At 30.8% G+C, this 13,374-nt stretch overlaps 1 protein-coding gene across 1 annotated transcript in view; it reads right to left on the bottom strand.

Annotated features, from left to right (window-relative positions):
• LOC147808294 (coatomer subunit gamma-2-like) overlaps positions 1–13,374 on the bottom strand; it is a 44,459-nt gene that overhangs the window by 15,936 nt on the left and 15,149 nt on the right. Inside the window, exons 4-6 of the mRNA XM_087166976.1 lie at positions 8,324–8,455; positions 6,405–6,466; positions 3,126–3,271 (exon numbers count right to left, since the gene is read on the bottom strand). Of these exons, the coding sequence (XP_087023102.1) occupies positions 3,236–3,271; positions 6,405–6,466; positions 8,324–8,455 (230 nt within the window). The 3' untranslated portion in view covers positions 3,126–3,235. The remainder of the gene's footprint in view (positions 1–3,125; positions 3,272–6,404; positions 6,467–8,323; positions 8,456–13,374) is intronic.

Raw genomic sequence — 13,374 nt, 5'->3', positions numbered from 1 at the left:
TGTACAGAAATAATAGATAAGTGTTAAACAATAGAAAGTAATAAAAATATTTTAAGAAGGGCGTCGATAGGGAGGATTGCCATAGGCGCCATTTTCTCTAGATACGCCTCTGACAAGAGATGAAGAAATTCTTTATCATGAAAATAACATTTTGATTCACCATCAAGATCGTGGTGGACTAAAGTACCCTGTGGAGGAAGTTATAACTATTGGTTGAACTCTTATGTAATTATTTCAACTGAATTTGAAGAAAATTTTTTAAAAGTTCATAATCAGAGAATTATCTCTTTAAACATAATCAAAGCTGTATTGAATGATGAAGAGAAACACTTAAATTTTGATTATTGTGATAATGAACATTCTTCAGATGTTGTCATTCATTGTATTGTAAAGAAATTTGTAAACATCTTATTAAATAACTATTGTAAATTGAAAAATGATAGCATTTGTTATGCCTCCCATTCAAAAGCTAAAGAAAGAAAATTAAAAACACTTATGAAATCCACTAAAAATCTAAGTTAATAATAGGTAAAAATTATACTTTTTTAAATGTTACTCAAAGTTTAACATATTTCAGTAAAATTTGTGTTTACATTTTATTTATCATTTTTTGAATTTGCTACTTAATAAAATATTTGTTACGTAAGATTTTGATGGGTAAAAATTATACTTTTTTAAATGTTACTCAAAGTTTAACATATTTCAGTAAAATTTGTGCTTACATTTCATTAATCATTTTTTGAATTTGCTACTTAATAAAATATTTGTTATCTAAGGTTGTGATGGGTAAAAATTATACTTTTTTAAATGTTACTCAAAGTTTAACATATTTCAGTAAAATTTGTGTTTACATTTTTATTTATTATTTTTGAATTTACTACTTAATAAAATATTTGTATCTAAGGTTGCTTACTTTATTTTAATTTATCACTTCTAACAATCACACTTCCACAGGAAAAAAATACAAATTATAATCATGCTTTTGATATGTTTTTTTTTCTATCTAAACCTTGTTTGAAGACTGCATTTGATTTTCTGAATTTTCCTAAGCTCATTTTATGTCATTGTTTAGATACAATTTCTAGTTCTAATAACATGCAAAACATAATCATTAAAATCCGAAATAATCATCTACTAAAAATTTAAGTATCGTATTATAAAAATTAGATCCCTTCTTAGTTTTATGTCAAAACTATAATAATAATAAATGTGCAAAATCCCTTTAAAAATATATTTCTTTGTTTTTAATCCATACATTTTATAACAAAAAGCTAGATAAAATTTTCCAATTTATAAAATAAAACTGGTATTTAATGCTTAAAAATATATTTTTTTCATTCACACATCAGTTATTTTTGTTAGAGTTGCTTTATTTTTATTGTTAATCATTTCTGAAAACAAATATAGTAAGCATTTTTACACAATTTAAGAACACTTAATCTAGACAAAAAAAAATATATATAATAATTTGTAGCAAGTAAAAATTAGTAGAAGAGTAATGAAAAAGTGTCGAGAAACGGAAGAAAAAAAAACCCGTCATCGTCAGAAGTGATCAGCGAATCTGGGCCTAACTGTATGAGTCATCGTTTTGCGTCCTTCGGCTTTCTTCCCATCTAGGAGGTATTGATACAGGCCGATGCTGTGAGTGATAGAGACAGACTAGCAACAGCATTAGGAAGTGGATAATGTCACAGTCACAAGTCAACTGTTCAAAGCGGACCTTCCGTCGAAGTAGGCGTGTTCAAATCGAAGTGGGAGTTTCTGTCAATGTAGACGTGTTCGCACCTTGTCCGAAGGTCACCCATGTGGGGAGAGGAGTTATTAAAAATGTCAACCTTCATCTATGATAAGATACCACAACATAGAATCGAGTTAACATGTCTTGTCTTGTCGGTTTGTCGGGGTGCCCGAGGCCGAGATGGCTCTTTACCTCTTCATCATGAGATGTGGATCGATGAGGTGGAACACTGAGATCAGGAGCATGAAGCTAAAGATGAGATGTATATACTAGTGAATTGTAATTTTGTTTTTGTGTAGTGGTAGATACACTATAGTCCCATAACAAATGATATTCTTATTACATTAAAAGGAGCTGTTGAGACAGTTTATGAGACTATCAGAGTTTTACATCTATAGCTCCCAAATCCCTGTGGCAGAATTTTTTTCGGCTTTCTACAACATCTTTCTGCTAGGTACTTTTAATACACATGTTACTGATTTAAAGTAACAGAAGCGTCAACTTCAAAGAAAAAAGAACTTTTCGGATAAAATAAAAATTTTTTTCAAACTGTATATGAAATACTATTTTTATTCTAATATTATGGGCAATATTCTCGCATTTTGTAAGAGGAAGACACATTAATTATTTCCTTTTTTGCATTTTGAATATCTTATTAAAAATATTGTGATATCCGTAGCTAAAACTACAAAAAATGAAAAGAAGATCAACGGCGAAATCACGCAAATCGGACTCTCCAAAAAGAGGTTACGAAATGCGTGTTTTCATTGTGAGATTCAGTAGTTGTAAAAAACTATATCGTATTAAAAATATTGGTTTTCAAAAAGAATGTGAAAATCAATAGTAATAAATGCATAAAAATAGAATTCAGCAGAAAAGAAAACTAAATTTTTTACTTCATTATTCTCAAATGAGAATAAAAAAATCATAAGCACTCCCTCCCCCTCACTCAGATGCACGAGAAAGGTATCTTTAAAATATAATTCTGAAGAAAGAAAAAAATCTTTTAAAAATTTCTGAGAAAAAGAAATTTTTTTAACTTTACAAGGGAAAAAATCTCTCTGCAAGAATTCGGTATTGTTCTGCGACAATGCCGCCACGAATCTGCCACGGGGTCAGAAATTATACCAATAGCTAAAAACTAATAATTTGGTGAATATTCCTCACACATCACATTTGGTGTTGATGCATCAGTTGATAAAACTTGTTGTATTGCAGAAACTGGTAAAGTACAGATCCAATACCATTAGTAACAATGAATATTTGCAATTGCTTTGAAACAATGAGGAATTTTCTGTATTCAGTATAAACTTTCTATTGTTTGCAGTGAATGATCCTAGGAGAAATGACTGATTGAGGTTCAACTAGAAAAAAAATTGTTTCTTACCTGCAACACAATGTGATTAGTGAATGTGTGTTTAATGCATCTAACAACAAACTCAGTCTCGGATTCAGTAAGTTCAATAGGAAGCGAAGATTTAAACAATGGACCCAAGTTCAATGAAAAGAGTTCCGGAACTGCTGACAATTGATCTGAAAATATCAAATTAAAAATATCAGAGACGATTTTAAGTTAACTCTTATTTTGAAGAGCGCTTACTTAATTAAGTGGAAGTAAGTCATTATTTTATCAATTAAAATCCTTATTTGTGAGCATTTTTTTATAGCCGTCGTTGAATAGCCGACCCAATGTGTGGGCTTACGACTGCTAATGTTCAACTACGTAACCTTGTAATTTTGAACCCAGTCCAGAAGACAAGGGAACTCCTGGATCAAGTATAGGGAGAAATTTGCCTTCGTGGACTTTTTGATGGAACTAACCCGCGTTTGCGTTACATGGAGATGAAGACCACGAGAACTTACCACGGTTAGCGTGATGGCAAGGGGACTCTAACCCACGATCCGTCTACCTCCGACGAAATTTCACGTCAGCACTGTGGTCAGTGCAAGCCGGATGTGGAGTTCGTTTCGACTGAGATTCGAACCCGGTTCACCTTATTGGAAGGCGAACGCTCTATCACTTGAGCCATTGCGGCTCAGGGGATTTGCGAGCATTTGAATGAATTGAAAAGTATTGGCAAAGGTTAATAGATTTTTCCAAAGGGGTGCACAATCTGCGGCCAACAGACTGCTTAGGTGCAGCCTGCGAAAGCATTTGAGCACAATCATACCTGCCAACATTGGAGAAATAAAATAACGGAGATTTTGCTAGCTACATTTTTTAGGCTATGAGTAAAGTTTTGATACATTATGCATAGTCATGTAAGTCAAAAAGAGAAATTCAAAATTAGAAATAATATAAACACTTACATTTAGTGAAGTAAAAAAATTATGTAGGTAAATATTAATCAAAAGAAGATTTTTTAAACCATTATTTTTAACTGCTTTAAGTATTAACACTCAACATACTGCAGTACTGGAAATAGCACTATCTGTTGAGGAATGAGACAAGTATTCTTCCACCAGCCGATATTTTATGGCCAATTTTTTTTAAAAAAAATTTCTTCTACAAATAAGGAGAAATTTGAGAATATACGGGTAAACAGGAAACAGTCATGAAGTACAGGAGTCTTCAAACCTGAGACTTGGCAGGTATGCAAAAAAAAAAATTTTTCTTCCAAAATGTTTTAAACAAAATATTGAAAATTTTATATTGCTCTTTTTGAGTTATCACATTTTGACGAGCTCAATTTTCACAGATTCTATAGTAAATCTTATTTTATTTCTAGATCACTTTTGTGTGGTCATTGTATGGATTTCTGCACGGTTTAAAGAAACCCAATATTTTTAACACGGTAGTACGATACACGAACTTTAAATTTTACTAATCATTTCTAAACTAGCTTTAAAAAAAATTCATCGTAAATCCAAGTGACGTTTCGATCCTTCTTTCGTCAGTTACATCTACCTATGTCCATACATTTTTTAAAATCCCGAAACGTTTAATACGATTTTTTGACTAGTCAGTCATCTATCGCATATTTGATTGTTCATTTTTGACGCGATTTACTTCTGTCGATTTCATCGAATATCTCTGGATTATTCCATAATTATAGCAGCGTATTTTCGCAAAGTTTTAAAAGTCTTGAAATTTTTAATGTGATAATATTTATTAATCCTAAAGTTGAATCACACATTTAAATAATATTTTTCCACGACACTTTCTTTGTAAGCTTCATCGTTAATATGAAAGATTTTTTCAAATAGTCATTACTACGCTTTCTTCCGTGATTTTAAATAATAGCTTTTTCACGAGTTTTTACTGATGTTATCGTAAATCTAAATGACTTATAAAAGCAGTTATTACCACTTTTCATTGAGATTTCAAAAATGTCATTTTTTATTATTTCTCAAGTTTTAAATTGTCATATATACCCATAGCATATATATCCATACCATATTAATATACATTTAAAAAAAATCACAATAAACCAATTGGTTAGCTGAAATATTCCTTTAAAAAGTACAATGAAAATTGAAAATTGAAAAGAACAATTTAAATTGAGCTTAGAAACTATGCATACTCCAGATGTTCCAGAAAAGCACAATTTTTATCTGGAAAACAAACTAGAGAGCTATTTTCCTACAAAACAGTAGGCTACCAAAATAAACATCAGGCTGCACTGTGGGCCAGAAGACTGTGGCCAAAAGTCAAAAATTAATTTTCAACTAAAATATGTGTAGGCAGTTTTAATGTTGCCCAAATTAAGTACTCATAATCATTTCAAACATTATAATTTACTTTATGGACCGACAAGAGTACAATGTAATGAAAAATATGTTAAATTTTTTTTTAAATGTAACTTTTAAATTTTTATTTCAGAAATATATATAGGAATTTCACCTTTCTGTTACATTTTTATCAGAGTAATTAGTCTGAAATTATAGTACAGTGTTTCAATTTGTTGGATTAGTTAATACTCTTAACAAACTCATAGTTTATATCTTATCATTTGACATTTTACAATGTTTGAATGACTTTTGAAACTTAGTTCCAAAAAGTTCCGCGAGATAATTAGCTAAACTTTATTTTCTTGTGTTCTTTGATGCTTCTTCGTTCGAAAAAACCTGCCCCATTTCGCCCGTATTGCGCAGCAATATACCGAAAAGCTAAAATTATGTTTTTTTTCTCATGTTTTTGCGCTATTTTGTAATATTACTTCGGAAATATAATTTGCTTTTTATTCATAATATAAAATTACGAAAATTATTATATTTTCATTGCTATATTTAATTATTGAAAAGTACTATATTATTATTTTTTATTTTTGCTCGCCATATTTCTGCCGCCATTTTGTTTGTTTTTCTGCGTATTTTTAGTGTATTTCAAAATTTCAAGTATGAATTCAATTTACCTGCACATAAAAACCCCAAATTTTGAAACAAATTTTATCGAAATACTAATTTTGGCCTTGAAACCTTGAATGCTGGAACACTATGGGCTGTATGCAGAACTATTAATTGTTATTGAAACACAAATTAACTGACTTTTTCAGCATCGCTTGCAGTGGAAAAAATAATTCAATAATGAAGAAGGGCACAAATGTCGGATTAACCGGAGAATGTTTCACATGCAGTATAAAATGTAAGGCGGCTTTATTTTTCTTGGAGCAAGAGCTTCAAAAAATAGTGTTAAACTAAATAAAGATAAGGATAAATACCTCACCTGCAAATATATCTTGACGTGAAGCAGCAACTTTATCTTTGGACTTCTCAAGATGAAAACATCTGAAAATAACAAATCAACAATATCATTACAAAACAAATGAAATAAAATAAAAATATGACCACCGAAGCCGACGTCTTCAGGGGGTACCGGCCCCGGTAGCCATTAAAAACAAAACCATTTCTATTTGAGGGAGAAGCAAAAGCTTAAAATATCTCCCTCAGTACCCCGATGGTTTTGTATAGAGGTCCAGGAAAAACAAGATACATTCAAAAGAATAAACAAATTACGAAAAGAAAATCAATAAAAATCATCAGAAAATTAAAAACTCACAGTCACAGGTCAAGAATCAACTTCAAAAGCGGAGGAAAAGAAAACACTAAAAACTGGAAAACAACGCCCCCTATAATAATGCGCAGTAAAAGTTTATTAAAAAATTGTTAATTTTTTAATTAAAAAAATGATTGATGGTTTTTAAGTTTTTATATATTTTTTCTTTTAACAGGGCGCAATTCTAGTCTTAACTGAGCAGCCCCAGTTAAGCATTCTATTAATTTATCTACATATCTCCTTCTCCTGACCTTTTCATGTCATTTTTAAACTTTTACTGCGCATTATTATAGGGGGCGTTGTTTTTCAGTTTTTAGTGTTTTCTTTTCCTCCGCTTTTGAAGTTGATTCTTGACCTGTGACTGTGAGTTTTTAATTTTCTGATGATTTTTATTGATTTTCTTTTCGTAATTTGTTTATTCTTTTGAATGTATCTTGTTTTTCCTGGACCTCTATACAAAACCATCGGGGTACTGAGGGAGATATTTTAAGCTTTTGCTTCTCCCTCAAATAGAAATGGTTTTGTTTTTAATGGCTACCGGGGCCGGTACCCCTGAAGACGTCGGCTTCGGTGGTCATATTTTTATTTTATTTCATTTGTTTTGTATTGATACTTTTTTCTGAAATTTCTGCTGCTTCTTAGCGCGTTTTTTTCAAAGAAGTTTTATCCTTTTGATCTTAATTATTTGTGTTTTCTTTCAGTATCAACAATATCATATAATAACAAAGCAACAATTTTAGACTTTCAAATTCATGACTTTCCATGACTAATTCGAAGAATTTTAGATGACTTAACGTTACTATTTTTTCCGACAAAAACGCAACAATGAATTTAAAAAAGCATTATAATAACATTAATTGAAATGGTAGGTATAACCAAAACTGTTATACTCTGCATCCTCATACTTATAGATTTTAAATTTAAAGCACAGAGTAAAGAAAGAGTTGAAGCAATAAAATAGTTGCAAAAAATACAAAAGCAAATAATTTTTTTTTTCTCTGCATAATTATATTCTAAAGATAGTTTTCTTGTTCATCGGAAGGAAAAGAAAGACTTAAAATTTTCTGCTCGCATTTCGGAATAAAAAATTTAAAAAAATTCGGCAATTACTTGCTTGCTTCAGTTATAATTTTGAATTGATAACATAAAAAAAATTAAATAATGACTAAGATTCTGAATTCACAGAAGTTTAAAAGATAATTCGCTCCAAAAATCTTTTTGCTTTTATTTTTTTGTTGTTGAAAGAACACCATATTTTTTAAAGAACATGATAAAACATTTTATATTTTAATAAAATATGACTGTTTGTAGGGATTTTGTTGCAAATTCAGATATTCACAACACCATAAAAATGTAGGGGCTGGGGGTAAATTCCATTTCAAAAATTAGATTTTTCGGAGACCGAAAACCACGACTTTCCATGATTTTTCTTTAAAAAATAGTTAAAATCATGACATTTGATGACAAAATTTGTTCAATAACGAACTTCATGAGTGTCCATGATTTCTCATGACTTTCCAGGTGCGCAGATACCCTGCATGCACTTACACATAATACATACACTTAAATTCTAGTCAAAAGAAACTTACCAGCTTTCTTATCTTCTATCAGAAGTTGAGTTGCCAGGAGCACGATGATTTTGATATCGAAGGGCAATTCTGAAGGTTCTAACGTGTACTGATGCAAAGCTTTTTCCTGACCAACAATAGAAACTGATAAGCCTGAAAAGAAATGCGTTAATGAGCAATAAAAGGGAGCACTTTCATTACCTTGCTATTGTAATCATTTGGAACATTTAAAGAGCATAGTTGAAAACCTTAGACAGGGTAAAATTTCGCTGACAGCTCTGCCCCCTAGGTTAAAATATGCCCCAATATAGTTTCAGTTACTCTTAAACAAACAAACTTTCCAACTCATTATGGTTTGAAGTGTAAATGCTAGTCTGTTCACGTTATACAAGAGAGGTCGGGGGGTTCGTATCCCAGCTGAGGAGATTGAATTTTATCAAATATTATTTTGCAAGTGGATAACTATTTTGAATATTTTATTCAATTTATAAGTTATTTTTCAATTTAAATCATTTTTTAAAAAAAAAAACTTAAAATTTGTAAGAACAAAAAAATGAATCGATGTTTAATATTTTTAATTAAAACATGAGGATTATTTTTTTTTAAAAAAAAGCTGTAGTAAATATGTTTCAATAACTAAATTTTTTTTATTCATAATAAATTTAAATTGTCATTGATTTTAATTATGAAAATATGAACAAAGCGATATTATCAGGTTTGCTTAAAAAAGATAAAAATAACTATTTATTACTTAACTGTAATTCTTTGAATTTCAAATAATCAGAATGCATTCGAAATAAATTTTGTATTTTTAATAGAATGGTTTTCCAGTTATGTAATAAATAGTTTTTTTTTTATTAACTTGTCCAACATACTTTTGTTTATATTTTCATAATTAGATTTAATAAAAAATCTAAATTATTTATTATAAAATTGAAAATAATTCAGTTAGTTTATCAAAAAATTTTAAATGACAATTTTTAAAAAAAGAAGTAATCGATATATTTTGATAAAAAGAATAAAAAATTAAATACTTTAAATGCAAACAACTCAACTAATTCTGCTCAGTATACGCACATGCAGACCCCCAAATATTTCATCAAATATGTCACCGTGATGGGTGCCATTATACGCTACGGACAAACAGCATGCCGAAATGAATTGTTAGACCAATAATTTTAAAAATATTAATAATTAATATAAGGGTAATAATTTTTAAAAGATTTAAAGTTTTTGACTTCTTTTCATTTTAGAATCCTCAAATAAATGCTTTTTTACAAATATACAATGTATTTTTCTTTTTACTTCTTCATAATAACTTTTGGCATGTATTATTTTTCATTATACTTGGCACCCTCTTGCTTATCTATTGCACCCAAAATATAAAGGGCAGCTTCTCAGCAATGTACAGAAAGAGAAAGCCAGAGAATTTCTTTCTCCTATTTCCAGTACATCAGAAGAAATTTGTTGGGCTTCAATAACTTGTTTTAATGACATTCCCTGGCCATACCATTTGCCGAAGCGCTCAATCACGTTTAGAACAACATTCATTTTATTTATATTAGCTAGTTAATCTCGATATAGCGACCGCCTATGCCCCATATCATTTAATATCGTCTTAAGTTTTTATCTCTGGCCAAATGTCAAACTGATGCATAAAAATTTAAATTCTTGTTCAAATGTATTTTCGCGCTCAATATGTCTTGCATCCAACAATGTTTAATTTATTGTATCTTATCACATGCTTCTACATCACTCAACTCAACCTAAGCATTTTATTGTTATTCTTTTCAACATTAATTAGAGTTTATACATTTAACTCATTTTTAAGTTAATCTTTACTAGTGCAGCTTTTTGTATAAATAATTACAATGGAACATCGGTTCCACACCTCACTACAGTGTTTCAACATCTGAAAGAGTTCGCGGGGGTCGGAATCGGACTTGCCACTGCCACTTTTTCTCTTTTTCTAACTTTACTTTAAACTTTTTATACCTAAACTTACCCAATATAATATGGCCAAAGAAGGGCTTTCTGCCAATGACATGAACACACCGGGACGCAATACTCGCTTGCAATCAAGAATCTCAAATAGGGACATTTTCACCTCATCATGTTCATCTCAACGTATTTTAGACAACAGTGCCAATTTTGGAGCTCCAAGAAATGGTACGCAACAATCGACTAACCATTCCTCATCACCAAACAGTGTTCATTCGCATGATGAATCTGATGCTGAAACTGTTACCGACGTAAAAGAATCTCCACTTTCGGACCCAACTATCCTGGATAATAAAGAACTGGATCAGCTCTTCCAACAGATTGAGAATAGTCTGAACTACCGAAATAAACAAAAAAACTTCTGTCTTCCAACCACTCCAAGATTGGATGGCCTTAGCTACTTTTCAAGACTAAAATACTTATTTTTTAATATTGCCAAACCGGATACTACAGCAAACACGAATCTGAGCACTATAGAAAGACAACTAAGATCAATCAAAAAATCGATGACCTTAAATCTACAACTTCTACAACCACTGACAAAACCATACAGAGTAAACCACCAAAACCTATAGTAATAGAATCTACAGAAAATGTATCTACTAAGGATATACTGCAAAAGTTAGGAAATTCCGCACCAAAACTACCTATTAAAAAATTACACCGAAATGAAAAACTTGTTGAACTAAAGTTCCTCAGTCATTCGCGAAAAGAAAATGCTATACAATCAATTAAAGAATCAGGCCTCCATTACAAGGATGAAGAAACAAGGCTCACTTCGTTAATTTTATTGAACACACCAACGAGCTTCACAAATGAGGAAATCATTGAAATCATTAAAACCAATGGAGATTACAACGAAAACTATGACACTATCAAATTTGACAAATCCATCCCGCACAAAAAGGAACAGGATAAGCAGCATCTAGTCATCCGAGCTACCCATCGCCTATCTCAAAGACTACTGAAGCAACAGACTTTCTATGCTGGTCTTCAGAAATTCTTCATCAAGAAACGTATCATCCTTCTTCGATGCAGAAAGTGCCAAGTAATTGGTCATCACCAAAATAATTGTGAGTACAATGTCAGTACCTGTGCCCGCTGCGGCGTAAATGGACACACAGCGAACCAGTGTACGTCCAAAGATGAATTCTGTCGAAATTGTAGTGATTCGAACTATGATGAGGGAACCAACTTCAACTGTGCTCATGCCGCTTCCTCGCCTACCTGTCCCTGTTATCTCAAAAGACTCAAACAACTACGCTCCGGCCAATAGGTCAAACACTGATTTTTCATTCTTCAAACTTTTACTTTTTATATTTTTGTTTTTGTATTTCACATTTCATTTTTACAATGTTTACCCATCTTATTTTTCTATAATTTAATCCACTGTAACTTTTTTCACTATTTTAACTCTTTCTTTTTTTTTAAGGAGAAAGAAAAAATAACTTCATTTTTTTATATAGATATATTTTTTTCCCTCTTCTTTTCTCTTATTCTTTCTCTTTTAAGCTTCCCAATATAATTTATATATTATTTGTGAACTTCTTTCTAAATTTACCTAATGGATAATCCCTACGTTAATGATATTAAATAATTCACAATCTCTACCGACCTTTATAAACTTAATATATTACAGATAAATCTTCAAAGAAGCAAAGCCGCCATCTTTTTATTGCAAAAATCTGTTGTTGATCTTGACATTGACATAATCTGTTTTCAGGAACTATACAAACCAAACGATTCCATAATTGGATATCCAAGTTCCTGGAAATTATTTTCTTCAGTAAACGGAAAATCCGGCATTTTTATACCCAATAAATCAATAAGCCCCCTACAGATAGATTCTCTTCAAGATTCTGTTTCGATATCAATAAACTCTTCAAATAATTCACCCTTGATCCTAATCTCATTTTATAATTCTCCATAAGACACAGACTTGAATCTAATGAAAGATCTAATTTACTACAGTAACAAAAACTTCTACAATTATCCAACAATAATTTGTGGAGACTTCAGTTCACATCACAGCTTCTGGGGTTATTGAAACAACGACGCAAGGGGAGAAGTATTGTTAGATTTTATCATATCCAACAACTTAAAAATCTTAAATTCACAACCAGCATTACCGACTTTCGTGACATCTTTAACCTCATCTTTTCCAGATCTTACTCTTACAAATAACATAGATATTTTAACTTTTTCTAATTGGAATGTTCTGGATATAGAAAGTAATTCAGACCACAAATATATCTTATTACAAATCAATAACAAGTACACGTTCTCCTCTTTCACAAGGTTTAAAACTAAGTTTGGAAATCATAATAAATTTAAAAAACATTTCTCGAACTTTATTCCAGATCTAAACATTGAACTGGACAACGTACAAAATCCTATGGATCTTAATATTTTTACAAATAATCTCATTAGTAAAATTTTCTTAAGCTGCAAAAACTCCTACAAACTTAAACTTTTCAATCGTCCTACAAACACTTCTTGGTGGACAGCACAACTTTCAATCCACAAAAAAGAATTACAAGCAATCAAAAGACGTTTTCAGGGATCAAATTTTGATGAAGAAATTAAAAAAATATAAAGCTATTTACAAGCAAAAAAGAGCACAATACAAAAAACTAATTATCAAAGCAAAGTACAATAGTTGGCAATATCTCTGTGAAAGCATTAAAAATCCCCATGGAGCTCATTATAAGTCATCTTTTAAAGCAAACTCCTATCCGACCATCTTAACTCAGATTTATGACACTAACTGTCCAATAGAAGAGGCCAAGAATGTTCTTCATAATCTTTTCCCGTATGACAATGTCATCCAACAAAACAAATACAGCTATCAAAATAAAAATCCAGATTCTCCCTTCAACCACAATGAACTTCAACGTCTTCTTAGAACACTAAACAACAAAAAAGCACCAGGCATAGATGGCATTGATTATATAATTGTAAAAAACTTATTAATGTTTTCCGGTCCACTTATCCTAAATTTTTTCAACAAATGTCTCACTCTGGAAGTCTTCCTTGACCATTTCAAAAAAGGGCAAGTTTTACTTTTTCTT

The sequence above is a fragment of the Parasteatoda tepidariorum genome, chromosome 6 (genome assembly GCF_982258835.1).
Source record: "Parasteatoda tepidariorum strain Cologne lab strain chromosome 6, Ptep-v5.0, whole genome shotgun sequence".
Classification (NCBI taxonomy): Eukaryota; Metazoa; Arthropoda; class Arachnida; order Araneae; family Theridiidae; genus Parasteatoda; species Parasteatoda tepidariorum.
The sequence above is the reverse complement of the archived record's forward strand: the minus strand, read 5'-3'. Positions and strand labels throughout refer to the sequence as shown.